At 39.9% G+C, this 15,104-nt stretch overlaps 1 protein-coding gene across 1 annotated transcript in view; it reads left to right on the forward strand.

Annotated features, from left to right (window-relative positions):
• The window catches only part of LOC143388185 (arf-GAP with SH3 domain, ANK repeat and PH domain-containing protein 1-like), a gene marked incomplete at its 5' end in the record, with an annotated part of 70,919 nt that overhangs the window by 11,264 nt on the left and 44,551 nt on the right, over positions 1 to 15,104 (forward strand). Inside the window, 6 exon segments of the mRNA XM_077108035.1 lie at positions 1,602 to 1,677; positions 3,030 to 3,116; positions 7,955 to 7,963; positions 8,510 to 8,584; positions 8,586 to 8,611; positions 12,667 to 12,736. Of these exon segments, the coding sequence (XP_076964150.1) occupies positions 1,602 to 1,677; positions 3,030 to 3,116; positions 7,955 to 7,963; positions 8,510 to 8,584; positions 8,586 to 8,611; positions 12,667 to 12,736 (343 nt within the window).

Raw genomic sequence — 15,104 nt, forward strand, 5'->3', positions numbered from 1 at the left:
CCAACAATTTTTGTTGTTAATTTTGTTTTTTTATTTTATTGCTTTTTGGTTTTATTGGTGGTGCTTTTGTTTTGTTTTGCAATAGGGATGAAACTCAGGGGTGCTTTATCCAACTGAGCTGCATTCCCAGTCCTTTAGGGTTTTGTTTTGAGACAAAATCTCACTAAGTCGCCGAGACAGGCCTCGGAGTCACAGTTCTCCTGCCTCAGCCTCTTAAGTCTCTGGAATCATAGATGTGTGCCCCTGCACCTGGCTTGGAGCCTAAAGTTTTTAAGGGAAAATATTAGAAGTTAAAATCAGAAAAGTATTCAAGGAACATAACATAGAAGTTCTTTAATTCTGTATGAAGAAGTGTCACTTGCATCCCTGTAGAATGTGGTGAAAACCTGAAAATGAGGACTTGAATATGTTTTCCAGTTAAATAGTTGACCAAAAAGTGTCATTCCCTCTGTCCCTTTTGCTGGAAGACTTTATAAAATAGTGTTTCTCTTAATTTGGTAAAATTTTTCCACCAAAAGATTTCAGCCTTAAAAAAATGCTGGCACTTGTAGAACTTGAGAAACCACTGTGAAGGCCAGTTCTGATAGGTCGTCTTATTGGCAATGAACGTAGAGAGGAAGTGTAAAATGTACCCTAAAATATCTTGCTGTTGCTTCATTTGTAGGAACTTGTGGAGTATCTGCATTGTGTAGGGCTGGCTGTGATATGGAGATAAGATCGTCCTCATTGTCTGTAGGGAGACAGAAAAACAGATACAGTCCACGGAGAAATAATGGACAGCAGGGGCATGATTAGAGAAGCTTCCAGTAGAGCAGTGGAATTCGTAAATACCAGTGTCCTGCAGCTTATTGTACTAAGCTGATGTTCCACACTGGGCCTCTGAGGGGAGTGTGCTCTGCCTGCAGTAGGAAGTCTCCCTCTGGTAGTTGACAGGCAAGGGTGCCGAATCAGGGAGGCCTGAGTCTCAGTCGTCTGTCTCTTTGTGAACAACCTGAGTAAGTCCTGTGCTCTCTCTCCTCCATGTATGCTTCTTAACAACAGGGATGAGATTGAAGTGCTTCATTCATTCTGTTGGCGTTAGCTCTTGTTAGGATTCAGGCCTTTCTACCTATGTGCTGACATTCTGTTTTCCAGGTCCATTATACTGTTGCTTTGAAGTCCTCTGTTTTAAGCATGTGTTGGAATACAGATCCCTCTGGGGGACTGAAAGAACTCTGACCTCCCTCCTGCCTGTCCCTCTAGTCCAGTCACATCTCTGTTCGTGGTGGCCACTTTGACTTCATGGATGCCAGTAGTGAAGATGTTTTTCTTTCTTGTATTTAAATGTGGCTCAACCAGGAGGAATTGTTCTACATGTAGATGGGTGGACACATTATGAAATAATCACGTGAGGACTGCAGCAGTAATTTGCAGTGACTATGATATCAGATGTGAAATACTAGCCATAATTTGTTGGTGGTGTGCATCTTTACAAAATACTGAAATTTGTTTTATACTTGTTTTGTGAAGGTAAATAAAAGGGTCTGAATTTTCAGATTTTTCAGGTAATTATAGTTCTTTTTTTTACATTGCTGATAAACTGCCAATGTTTTGTATTATAGTTTCTTCCAAGATGGCTTGAAAACAGCTGATAAATTGAAACAGTACATTAAAAAACTGACTGCTGATTTATATAATGTAAGTTCTCCCTGCAATACATGCATTTCAATTGGTGGCAAACATCAGTAAATTTGAAATCTGTTCGAGAAAGGTATCAAAAGCGTAAGTGATCCTTCTGTTTAGCTCAGAGCAATTACCACTGGTCAGATACTCCTCCTATGCATCTTTGGGATGCATAGGAGGAGCAGGAAGGGGAGTATATAACCTTTGGTTCTAGATGGTTCTCTGTTCAGGACTACGTAGCTTCAAATTTCAATGCCGGTTCTTCAGGAACAATTTTTGGCCATGGAAGGGATATAAATTACATAACTGTCTGAGTAAGCAGAGTCATGGATTTATTTTGCTTTTTTTTCCTTCAAAATATCAGTGTTTCACTTTCTTAAACCAAAAGGAAAACTTTTCTGTGGAAAAAAGCTAAATATAAACATATAAATGGCAAATTCATTACAAGCTCTTTGTAAGCAGTATTAAAAGAATGTATTTTATGAATCTGAGGAAATATCTTCGGATAAGATTTTGGCATTGTAAATAATGCCTTAAATAGGTTGAACATCCCTCATCCAGACATCCAGAATCCAAAATCTGAAACTTTTGGGGCATTGACTGACATGACCCTGTGACAGGTCACAGTCAAAATGTAGGTGTGCTAAAAATACTGTAGAAAATTACCTTCAGCCTATGTTTATAAGGTATATGTGAAATAAAAGTGAATTTCATGTTTATATTTGTGTCCCATCTTCAAAGTATCTCATTATATTGTGCATATATTCCAATATTCTAAAAACAAACAAACAAAAAAACACTCTGGTCTTAGATAAGGAATTTTCTACCTATGTTTTTAATATAACTTTGAAAGCACATAGTATTTATTTTCTTTTAATAGTTTATGTGGTTCAGATTACAGTTAAATTCCAAGTGAGTTTTTAAAAAGCAGGAGTCTCTTGTCCTCACATGGTATGGCATGAACCTTCATTGTACACTGGCCCATGGGATTCCTGGCTGTCCGTGTGCTTCTCTTCTGGCCCATCTAATCCCATCGTGGTATTCCTACCTCCACACTTTGAAAAGCTAGAAGCAATGATCTCAGCATTATATCAGTTTACTTTCCTGCTTCAGGGTTTTGCCTCACCTGGGTGTATTATTTAATAAGACAGCATGGTGCATTGTTCATGAATTCCAGAACTCACTGGTACTGCCTTAGGATGAGAAGACCATGCCTCTCATATCAAAAATAAGACTTTAGGAAGGACTAATAAGAAAATCTACTGTGTCATTGAATTGTTTGATGAGTGCTATATTTGGATAAAATAAAACTCTGCTCATAAAAGTATAAATGATAAGTAACAGAAGGTGATTTTTTTCTTTCATAGATAAAACAGACCCAGGATGAAGAAAAGAAACAGCTCACTGCACTTCGAGATTTAATAAAATCCTCTCTTCAGCTTGATCAGAAAGAAGTAGGTGGTTTATATGTTCCCAGCAGGGCTAACTGTGTAAGTGAGGCTGCTTATGCTACCGATACCCTTTCTGTTTCTTGCACTGCAAAACAGGCACATTTATGGCTTCCTTCCAGGGTGGTTGTGGGGACAAAGAGATGTGAGGGACCAGTGTGCACCTACAGTGATGCCCAGTGTAGAAACTCTATTTTAATTTTCTTTCCATTATATAAAAAGATACCCTGATCTATAATTCTGTGACTCCATAGAGTTCTAATTCTGCCCTTGAAGGAAAGGCAGTACACCCCATGTTGCTAAACCTTATATCCAGCCAAAGGGGCATGTCTCATTTTGCCAGGGAAATAAGGAAATATTGTGAGGCAGAATCCTACAGAAGCTTTGCCCCATAAATAGAAAAATTTGGGTAAAATGTTCCTTGGATATTGAAACAAAGTATACATTGCATGGTAAATGTTAGATGACTGCAGTAACCTTAATTATAAAGATCATTTGTTCAACCATTCAATTAATACCTACTGTGGACCAAGCACTGTTTGAGGTATTAAGCTGCAGTCCCTTCCATCAAGGAACTCATTATCTAAATCAGTATCAGTGCTATTCAGGATTTATTGGGAGGTAGGTTGCAGCCAGAGAGAAACTCAGAGGTAGGAGACTGCAAACAGTTTGAGGCAGGGTAGGTGGAAGAATAAGCAGTGGGTTTCTGAGATAAAAACTCAGTTCTGATTATGAAGGACCTTGAATGTTGGATTTCATAATAAGGGAAAATTGAAAAATAAGTACCATTTGTTACATGGAAGAAAGTCAAATGTGCCTGTTTATATTATGAGATTATTATGGATTGAATTTAAGTATTCAAATGCAATATTAATAGTCATTTTTTATATTGTCAATTTCTCATGCTATCTCACAACAGTAGCATTCTCACATTTTCTAATTCCTAAAATTTCTGAAAGGAATTTCTGAGTCCAGAACAAAGATGAAGCAACCATCCTTAAAATGTGGGAAGCCCTGCACCAGCCACACGGGGCCTATGCAGCAACCCTGGAGGTTTTCCTCGCTGAGTGAATATAACTTGCTGTTCTTCTGCTTTTCCAATGCAGTTTTTATATGCTTTGGGGTTTTCTCAGGTGAAAATACCTGCTCACCTGTGGTGAAGGCATGGTGGCCAGGAAGATCCGTGTGTTCTGAGGCAATATCTATACTCAGCAGTCTCAGGCACTTCCTGCACCTGTGATCTGAGGCCTTCCTGAGCATCAGATTGAAAATCATTCCCACCACACACTTTCTTAGAGAAGATGTCTCCTCCCTGAGTGATTTCTCAGTATGAAATCTGTTGAAGGACTCAAGTGGAAGGAGGCCTTGGGTAGATTGTGTCTTTGAGAAAAGTGAGAATTCTTACTGGTATGCACTTAACCACTTGCTATCTTTGTTTTTTCAACAGGATTACCTCTTCCTATATATGGATACTTTGTTGAAAAAAAAAGTCCCTTTTTTGTTTTGCATAGAGACTAATGTATTCTGCTTAAGCTAATAAAGAAAAAGTTTTTCTCCAAACAAAAGGAATATGTACATGATGCAAAGCAGATGTTTTGATTTGTTTTAATTCTACCCTAAATTAATAAGTAAGTTTCCATTAGCAGCATATCCAGAGTGTTTTACAAGAAAAATTGATCTTTCACAACATACCTGTCCCTTTCACATGGCTCTTTATTATCTCTTGTTGCAAACTATGTTTAGAAGCTAATGATTTTTAACAACTTAGATTAAATGTGAGAGGAGAGTATCCACCAGAGAGTTCTCATCATTGCACTACTTTCTGAACAGTGTAAAGTAATATAAAACGTTACCTGAGAAATTAAAAACACCCAACAAATCTTTTAGCCTGTCTCCCCTACCATGTTCTAACATGGCTCCATTGAAGGAAACTTTGAAATTTTTAATTGTGAATAATATTCCCAGATTTTTGGAAGGCTTTTTTTCCTTGTCAAAATCAAATTAAGTCTTTATTGTCTTTTGGCAGGTGTTCTATGAAATTAATTATCTTAACCTCTTACAATAGAATAGCCTAACCTCCCAAAAGAACTATTTGTTCCCTAACTATCTTTAGGGTTATGAATATTCTATTTTCAGTGGTGATGTCTGTCAGTCATATTCAGAGTGTACTGAATCATTTCAAAAATTCCAGCCTTTTGTTTGAGTCACTGATAGGCACTGAATCGCCATCACAGTGTGATTTGCAAATTTGGGGGATTCCATGCATTGCTCTTCTCTGTCTACTTTGCAGTATCTGGCACATTGCTGGGCACCCCAGAACTGCTTAATAAGCATTTAGTAAGACAAAACAGAAGGGATCTTTGCCCACCCATCCACACACTTAATTGAAAATTGAAGCAGTAGAAGTTTGGTTTTGAATTGAATACCAGAAACATTTATAACCCCCCATTAAATCAGTGAGTATAGTGTAATTGCTTGCAGTTTAAAGAGATTGAGATTTTAGTCCTTAATAATAGATTTTATGTTAATACGGTTTCAGATAAGAAAGTGATTTGTCTGCACTACTAATAAGAGGATAGGAAATTGAGCTAAAAATAATAGGGCAGTTTCATTCTATAGTTTACATTTCCTGCCTCACATCATGAAATTTCCCCAAGGATTTAAGTTCATTTTTTATTTTTAATATTACATATATTTGCCCAAATGAGTTTTCCATTTGCACTTCTCTTTTCTGAACACGTACTTAACTTCTGTTATGCTATGAATGAATTTGGGCTCTATTTCTTCATTTGTGTTTTTATATGATTGTGTTGATGATTTTCCAATACCTACTTTCTCAGAAGAGAAAATCCTTTTCATTTATTTATAGTACTCTGCTAAGCCACCTGAAAGGCCATCATTTCTCCACGTGCACAAATGATAATTGATAGAACTTTGTTAAGCCATGAAACTCACTAATAGTCATTTTGGTATTACTGATGCTTGACTTTTGCCACATATTGCTTCTTTCTGTTCAGTTTAATAAAATCAAAGCCTATAATAAGGCATTTTGTTTACCCTTAGAAATATGTTTGCCTGATGTACAGCAAACCCATTCAACTCAAGCACTTGTTATTTAGAATTTAAAGTTTATGTGGGCAAATAATAAATTATATGTAAGGAATATTTTCACACCAAGTTTAAAGATTATAATAATTTTCATACATCATTCATCTGAATCCATGTTTAGAAAAATGTATGAGTACTTTTATTTTTAAAACTTAGACTTGTATTTTAAAGGCTATCAAATGAGTCAAGTTTAGAGATGGTTTTAGGAAGATATCCAAGGAGATTTTAGATTTTGTTTTAATGTTTCTGGGAGACAGGGGAGGTCCCTGACTTTAAATCAGTAGTTGTAATTCTCATGTGATTTCACTGGAGTAAAGCAGAGAGTTTTGTGGATTTCACTAATCCCTGCCCTTATTTTGTCCCAGGCCTCAGTTCCCTGCTACCTGAGCTGATTTTCAGTCCTAATTTTTCTTTGTCAGGTTATAATGCCTCCCTCAAGAAAATTGTCCCAGGGCTGGGGTTGTGGCTCAGTGGTAGAGCACTCACCTAGCATGTGTGAGGTATTGGGTTTGATCCTCAGCACCACATAAAAATAAATGAATAAAATGAAGGTCCATCAACGCTAAAAAAATATATTTTTAAAAAAGAAGAGAAAATTGCCCCAACTGTTCCTAGGGACTGTAGCCGGAGACACTGGGAGGGCAGGGTCTCTCCTCTGCCTGTCTGGCATGTAGTCCAGTCCCTCAGTCCTGTCTCCATCCAGAAAGCATGGGAATGCCTACCAGGGAGGAGTCCATGAGCTCAGTTACTATGCAATTCAAGGCTCTGACCCTGTTTAAAGGTAAACATTTAGGAGAGTTTCACAAGAGATTGCCAGATTTTACTCCATGCCCCACTCTTGCCCATGTTAAAATTGTCTAGTTACATGAAAGGAATCTGGATTGTTAGAGAAATTACTCAAGAGTAAGAAAGTGACTTAAATCTGTGACCTCTTTAACATCAGTCAGCTTGCCTGGTGTATATAGTTGGCTCTAGCTACTTGATGAGAGAGCAGGACAGCAATGTGGTCAGAGTGTGAGCGTCCACCTGCACATCAGGCTGCATCCTCTGTTGGCCCTCAAGACCTCTGTCCAGGCTTTTAGTTTTGAACACAGAATTTATCACAACTGGAATAGCCTCACAAAAGTGCACAGTCATAGAAATTTTCCTCCCACTAATTTGCCTCACTGATCACACACTGTTTGACCCAGAGGACTGAATGTCTGAAAGAAGCCACCCTGGCCTTGAGGTGTGTTGTGCACATCCATCAAGAGATAACCAGTGTGGCTGGTTGAGCTTCCCACAGCACCACCACATTTTAGGTGTCTCTTATAAACTGGACGTATGCACTCAGCTCTCTTTATTTGAACTCTTACAATCTATGGCTCTTCTGAAGTTTACTAAGTAAATAATTTTGAGTTTCACTGAGTTATTGATTCCCTGACCACACGTATTGAAGCTTGTCAACACTGCATCTTGGTAACCTGTACCTCATGTTCTTCCATTCTGCTATGTTTCTGCTGTCACTCAACATGGCCCAGCAGAACCCTATAGGTATAAGATATTTACTGTCCCATCACCCAAGGATTATCATGATTCCAAAGGTACACGTTCATGTTTTCTGGTATTATTCTTACAGCAATGTTCTCTTTGTGCATTATATGAAATGTTATGAGTGTCAACATTTTCAACAAAATTAACTGTATTTTCCAACATTCTGCCTTTTCTCTCTCTGCTTTTGCCCTATCTGATCGAAGTCTAGGAAAGTAAGTCCATACTTCCTGTGAGAATGTATTGTCCTACTTTCATGTCTAGACACCCATGTTGTCATGCTACAGTCCAATATGGTTCACTTGTTTCTTAGGCTTTCACAACGTAGTGGCCACTTGGCCACATAGTCCTTAGAAACTGGGGTGAGGCACCAATGGCATGCCCCCATGGGTTGCACGGGTTTGTTTTGTGGTCAACCTGTCTTTCCATTGCTTCCTGTGCTTGCTTCTGCTGTTTGTGTAAACTGGGTTGAGTCGTCTGGTAGCCCACCAACACCCTGTGTGTGTTTGAACTCACTTCAGAGTAGAGCTGGGCTCTGAACTAGAAACAGGAGACCCAGGCCCAGTCCTTCCTCGGACTGGCTTTGTGACTGGCAAATGTTTTCCTGCCCTTTTCCTCCTCTAAAACCAAGGCAAAGACTTCATAACTCTCAAAGCTTCATAATTCTTAGACCAATGGGCAAAGACTCAATGGCAGGATAGAGTCGAGGATTTGAAAATTGTCTCCAGCTTTAGCTTAATTAGTGGCTTCTATTTTTCTAGGATTCCCAGAGCTGGCAAGGAGGGTACAGCATGCATCAGCTCCAGGACAATAAGGAATACGGCAGTGAGAAGAAGGGGTTACCAGCTGAAGAAGAGCGACAGGTGTGTATGGGCCTGGTGTCCCAGGGTGTGATTGGCATATTTACTAAGGGCTGTTAACTAGCAATTTTTTCTAGCCTCTCAAATTGGAAAACACACTTAAATGTTTTCTAATGCACTGACTTTCTTCACATAAGTCTGAGATTTAACCTGCTGTCTTAAAAAAAAAAAAGCAGTAGTAGTTTTGTGGCCCCTCCAAATGGCATCTGTAACCTGTACTTTTAGGAAGACAAGAAGTGAGAGGCCCTCCTCTCTACTTTTAGTTATTGCATTGTTCTCTGCCTGGGAGGTGAACCTGGGCATTCAAATCCCAACCTGGGGGGTCACCTTGACCTTTTCTGTTACAGCCAATCTGACAAAAGCCCTTCCATTCTAACTCTAAATATAATGCACCTCTAGCCGTCTCTGCTGCCCAGAGATGGTCCACTAACATCTCTCCTGGACTGTTGGTGCCACCTTCTAACTGGACTCTGTCACTGTCTTCTCCCTTGCCAACTCCCCTCTAACAGCTCTCAGAGTGGTCTGGTCTGATCTTTTTTTTTTTTTTGGTTGGTTGGTTTTGGTACAAAGAATTTATCCCAGGGCCAGTTTATCACTGAGATATGTCCCCAGTCCTTCTTATTTTTGAGACAGGGTCTCACTAAGTTGCTGAGGCTGACCTCAAATGCGTCACTCTCCTGCCTCAGCCTTCCAGGTCACTGATATTAGAGTTGTGCACCACCACACCTAGCCCAGAATGGTCTTTTACACATCCAGCACACCATGTCATTCATTCGCTTACATTGCTCCAGTGACTTCCCTTTGCATACAGAGTGTCTTGCCTGGTCTTTCTCATCAGCCTCCTTGTTCCACTTTGTCCCTGGTCCTGCCACACTGGCCTTTGTTGCTTGAACAAATGATCCTATTTAGCAGTAAGTGCTTAACTAGACTCTTAAATAATTTCCTTTACTAATTGGCATCCATTTTTAAAAGAAAGCTCCTTGTTTTCTGTTTGTGGGTATATGTTCTTGGCCTTATCTAAGCTATAGGTGTTTTATTGGTTTTGTTTATTGAAATTGCAGCCATTTCTCTTACAAATTTCTGGTGTTGTTATCTTTATGCTCATTGTATTCATGCTTTAAACAAGTATCTTTTGAGAATCCTCTGTGTCTAGACTCAAGGAACCTGAAATATAAAGCATTGAGCAAAAGACAGTCCTTACATTCTAAAGAAAGAAAAAGGCAACAATATACTATTACATTTCTTTCAAAGCAGAAGTATAAAATAATCAAATTTTTAAGCACTGTCACCTGAAATCACCATGATTTTCTGGAAATTAGAGTTGCCTATTTCTGAGTGGTTAACATCTGCATGTCCCAGGAAGATCAGTCTTTTCATAAGCATTGTTTAGTCTAGACCCTAAAATGCTCTTTTGTGAGCATCTGCTGAGTGCCTGCCTACCCTACTGCCAGAGACCCGCAGTCATCTCTGTGATTGAGATCATACAGACAGCAATTATAAGGGGCAGATTTGAACCTGCTATCTGACTTCACATCAGGAGTCTCCCCTTCATATTTCAAAGTGGTCATTACTGCTGTCAACCACTCTTGGCACACCCAAAACAAACTAGCCTACTCACCCTTCCACGTACCTTCATACATTTCGTAGGCATACAGAAAGCACTCTAGTGTGTGAGGCAGTCTGCTGGTGCTGGGGGGTAAAAGGTAGGTGAGAGATGGCTTTCACTCTCACCCTGCTACAGTCTGTTGGCAAGAGATTTGGGAAGAGCTGTTGCATCTTAGAGTTGGGAGGTTGGCAGTCAAGTGGTCCGAACTCCTAATAATTGCTCCAACAGCCCAGGTGAATCGCAATAACCCAGAGTTACTTCTGTGGTTACTTCTGTGGAAGAAGATACTGCAGTGCCTATACCTGAAAACAAATACATTTGCTAATAGTAACCACTGATACGTTGTGATTTTCTCCTAAGGGTCATTTGCATTAGTAATTTCTGACCCCAATTTCAAAATGTTTCTTGTTTCTTAAGGATTGTTACACAATTTGAAAAACAATCTAAAATGTCTAATAATTTAAAACTTTATGGTCTAGAGGCATTTATTAAGAGGCATGGGAGCAATTGTTTTACATATATTTTCTCAACATAATCCCAAAAGGAGGGCATTATTAATCTTCATGATACAGGCAAGGAAAATGAGTCCCTAAGAGGTGAATTAACATGAGTTAGGTGACAGCTTTGCTGGGATTATGCTAGCCAATGACATGGGATCCAAAGCCCAAATGATCCAGCACCAACATTGATACACAGTGAGTCGTGCAAGGCTACTTTTTAATAGAAAAGAGCTGTAGAAGATTTACAAAGATCAGGAGCTGCTGTTCTCAGTTGTGCAGGGGCATATCTTAATACTCTCCTCCTGGCGATCTGCAATGCCTCATTAGCAGTCTCTCGGCCAGAATGGTCAGTGCTTTTGTGTTACTTTCCTCAGCTTCATTAGCTGTGCAAGAGAATATGGATATTTATTTTATGATTCCTTAATACACATAAGAAAAACTGATGTATAAAAGCTTAACTAAATAAAATGATTAAACTGAGCAGGGAGAGTTTACCCAAGGTTGAGTAGTTTGACAAGTTGGTGGTTTGGTATTTTGAAATGTGTTCCTAGGAAGGATGGTGCTGGCTTTGGCTTAATGTATAGGGACTGCTTCTCCCATCTTCACAAGCTTCTGTGAGAGTAAAACAAGATCAGAACCACTTATAGATAGCTGGAACCATAAACCAAATTCAGGCATTTTCATTTGATAGATATTAGCGCTAATATCCTAGTTAGTACTTGCAAAAGAAAGTTTGTGATTTAGCTGTGATTTGAGGATAGTTCTCAATTGGTGGTTCTAAACTATCTCCTGAGGAGACTAGCATTTTGAGCATTGTGTTCAGTTTACATCTAGTCAAATAGAGTCAAATTCTTATCAAGCTCTGGAACAAACTATACTTCTGGTAGTTACATATATAAGACGACAGTGTTATCTGTGTTGGTTTTCAATTTATGTTTTGGAAATTTCCTTAGAGTATTAATTTATGATGGAAAAGAAAATGCAAGTTACAATTTTAAAGACCTGGGAAAGTTAGAATGGTCCTCTCTGGTGTCATTTGTTTCCATGGCAACAGAAGGCCTGCACAACCCTCTCCCAGGCCAGGGAATCCTATTCCCTGCCCATTTCTGCCTCTCCTGGGGAAGTGGTCCCAAGCAGCAAAGCTGCACCTGCTGCACGTGCACAGCTCTGCCTGACACTCAGCCTCTTAATCTCACCTGGAGCTTCACAGGAAACTCCAAGTTGAAATTAGTTCTCTTTGGAGGTTTCCATCTTCACCATCATCATTTTTTTTTTCAAAATGTGTATCACAACTCCTTCAGATGGTTTGACCACAGTTGACTCCTGTATGAATCAGGAACAGTTCTCTTTCCAGGGGCTCTGGCATCATTTTAGCACTGGAAGACCCCTGAAGGGGAGGTGTACGAGTCACCAAAACTAGATCATCTTGTGCCTTGGACCCTCAGCTCGTTTTCCTACATCTAAGGCAGCCTCACCCCTGTTCTTCTCCTGCATGACAGACTTCATAACTTTTTTAAAATTCATCTAATTGTAGAATTAATCAATTAATAGAGCCTTTTGGTAAAAGATTGACAGATATAGTTATAAGCATTACTAACATAATGCCTAATATAGGTCTGGGCCCCCTTTCCAGAGAATAGTATTTTTACCTATATTGTAACTATAATTAATTTTTAATTCTCCTGCTATTAAATTTCTGTAATTTCTATTTCTCATTTCACCATCAAAAACAGTGTTGTAATGAGCATCTTTGTTATGTCTACCTGTCTGAATTACCCTCTAGCTGGGGTATAAAAGGCAATCAGAATTTTCTGATTTATGTAACTTAAGGGGGGTCAGGATTTTTTAATATTGGAGTGGGTTTTTTTGTAATTCTTGTTCATCATACCATATGACTGTATGTCCCAGATGACTCAGACACTATTTACAGTTCTGTTGGGCTTGCTTCCTAGGATCTGGAAAGTGTGGCAAAGGAGGAAGTGCACCATCAAGAATGGAATTCTGACCATCTCACACGCAACTGTAAGTGTGTCTGTGGTTTTTCTGCCTGTTTCTTACACTTTCAGCCTCCTGAACCAGAAAGCTCCTGAGGTGATGTAACCACACTGAGGTTTTGCCCACATGTCGTTATGTGTGGATTTGGGTCAGATTATTTAGGATATTCTCTTATTATCTTGTCCTGTGGTAGCCTATGTCCTCTGTGTCACCCCCAGAAACCTTTTTTTTTTTTTTTTTTTGGTTTCCTCAACCTGAGTTGGGTATTGTTTGATCTTATAATTTTATCTTTGGAAATACCATCGGCTGCTCTAAAAAGCCTAGTTCCTGCATTATAAAGTTGATAGAGGATGTTCTTTGCATATAAAAGTAATGTAGGAATGTGTTTAGAGATGTTCAGTCATGCTGGCCGCAAGAGTGCACAGTGAAACAAGTTCTGTTTTGCCTTTTTTTAACTAGCAAAAAAAATGGGGTGGGGGGTTGTACCTGGGATTGAACTCAGGGACACTCAGCCACTGAGCCACTTCACCAGCCCTTTTTTGTATTTTATTTAGTGACAGGGTCTCACTGAGTTGCTTGGTGCCTTGCCATTGCTGAGGCTGGCTTTGAACTCACGATCCTCCTGTCTCAGCTTCCCGAGTCACTGGTATTACAGCTGTGTGCCACCATGCCCGGCTGCAAAAAACTTATTTTTAATTCTCAAAGATGCAAGTGTCCTAATGGAAAATGTATCACTCCGGGGATGGCAAAGTTCATTCCAGGTGTGTTTAAAAATGTGCGTGGCATTTAACCCAGTAACGTCAGTTTGGGGGACAAATTCATGATTGAACTGCAGTAGCCTGTGCCGAGTGGGGCCCTTGAGTTAGGATAAGCAGTCTGTTGCTGACAGAATAGTAGAAACAAGGATGGGCATTTATGGCATTGGCAATTTTTTATTACAGCTGAGTTTATATTTCTCTATCAAGGAAAGGAAGTACCACTTACCTTCAGCCCTTGTGGTATCAGAACCTTCCTTTTACAGATAAAGAAACCAGACCCTAGATCTGAACAATGCTAGTAACTGGTAGAATAAGAAATTCAAGCTTGGGTCTATCCAGCATTAGTCCATGTGGTCCTGCTATTGTCTCTCTTCCTGTAGAACCCAGCTGTTCTGCACTCTGAGCTCTCTACAGCTCTCTGTCCATCTTTAGCCAGGTACTCAGACCTAAATACACAGAAAATGATTGGTACCTCTTGTGGCCTAGTACATGATGGATGGCATGCTTCCTAAGGATTGTAGTTCTCTATGAAACTTGAGCAGTTTCCCTCCTCTCTGTCCCTTGACCCCTGAAGAACCCTGTGGTGAGTTCTGGCCGACAGCCCAGCTGAGATTTTTAACCATCATGCCCATTCTAGCCAGCCACCCATCCGATAGCAGAAATCCCGCCTGCAGAGTTGGACCCATTAGGGGTTGCCATTGAGACTGTCTAGCAGTTGTTCATATATTTAGCATTTGTTAACTAAGTTCCATTCACCCATGTGCTGGCCTAAGCATCAAGTTACATGATGGAAAATAGATAATTTGGACCTTCTCATCTTTAATTCCATATAGTTTTTACTAGAGTGAAAGTTTCTGATCTATTTTGACTATTTAGATCATGAGTTTTTGTTTGTTTTTTTTTTTTTTTTTTGGTCAGATTTACAATGTGTCCCCTAATTTTCATGACCTTCTGCTGGAGAACTCTTCCCATGGATTTGCCTGGCTATGGCCCTCTCAGCAAGCATTTGAGAGCGACATGTGGCCTTACCTTGTTCTGTCCGTTTACTTTTCTTGTGAACTTGCTGTTGAAAACAGAGCAGTGTGGCAGGAGATGGCCCAGTGATGAAGTGCATCAGCTGCACTGCTTGACAGTTATACGACCTTGGGCACATTGCTAAATATAGGAAATAAATGAGTTCTCTCTCACTCCCTTTTTCTTTTCTGCCAAAAGACGTTATTGTGGCTAAGCCAACAGTTTATGTGCTTTCTTTCTAATTAACAACAGGTATCGCACTGACCACATTGTTTGATGGCTGAGAGAATGGACTGTGGCATCCATCAGATGGGAGTCTGAATCCCAGCTCTGCCATTGACTGTATGACCTTGAGAAAAGTGTTTAACTCAAAGACGATGTGAGTATCGAGTGAGACAGCCCGCTGTGTGTGCCCAGAGTGGCCAGTCTCGCTGTTCTGTTAGCTCCTCACAGGTCACTGGGGAGTCTGAGCTCTGTTGATAATCCCCTCCTGATACAAACTGGGAGCTCTCCTGCCCCGGAGCAGCCCAGGGCAAACAGGCTCCTCCCCAACTGCTGATTCCCTCCCTGTTCCCCACTTTCCATTGGCTTCAAGACACTTTTTTAGCTGCCAGTTACATCAC

This window comes from Callospermophilus lateralis, unplaced genomic scaffold (assembly GCF_048772815.1).
Source record: "Callospermophilus lateralis isolate mCalLat2 unplaced genomic scaffold, mCalLat2.hap1 Scaffold_1167, whole genome shotgun sequence".
NCBI classification, from domain to species: domain Eukaryota; kingdom Metazoa; phylum Chordata; class Mammalia; order Rodentia; family Sciuridae; genus Callospermophilus; species Callospermophilus lateralis.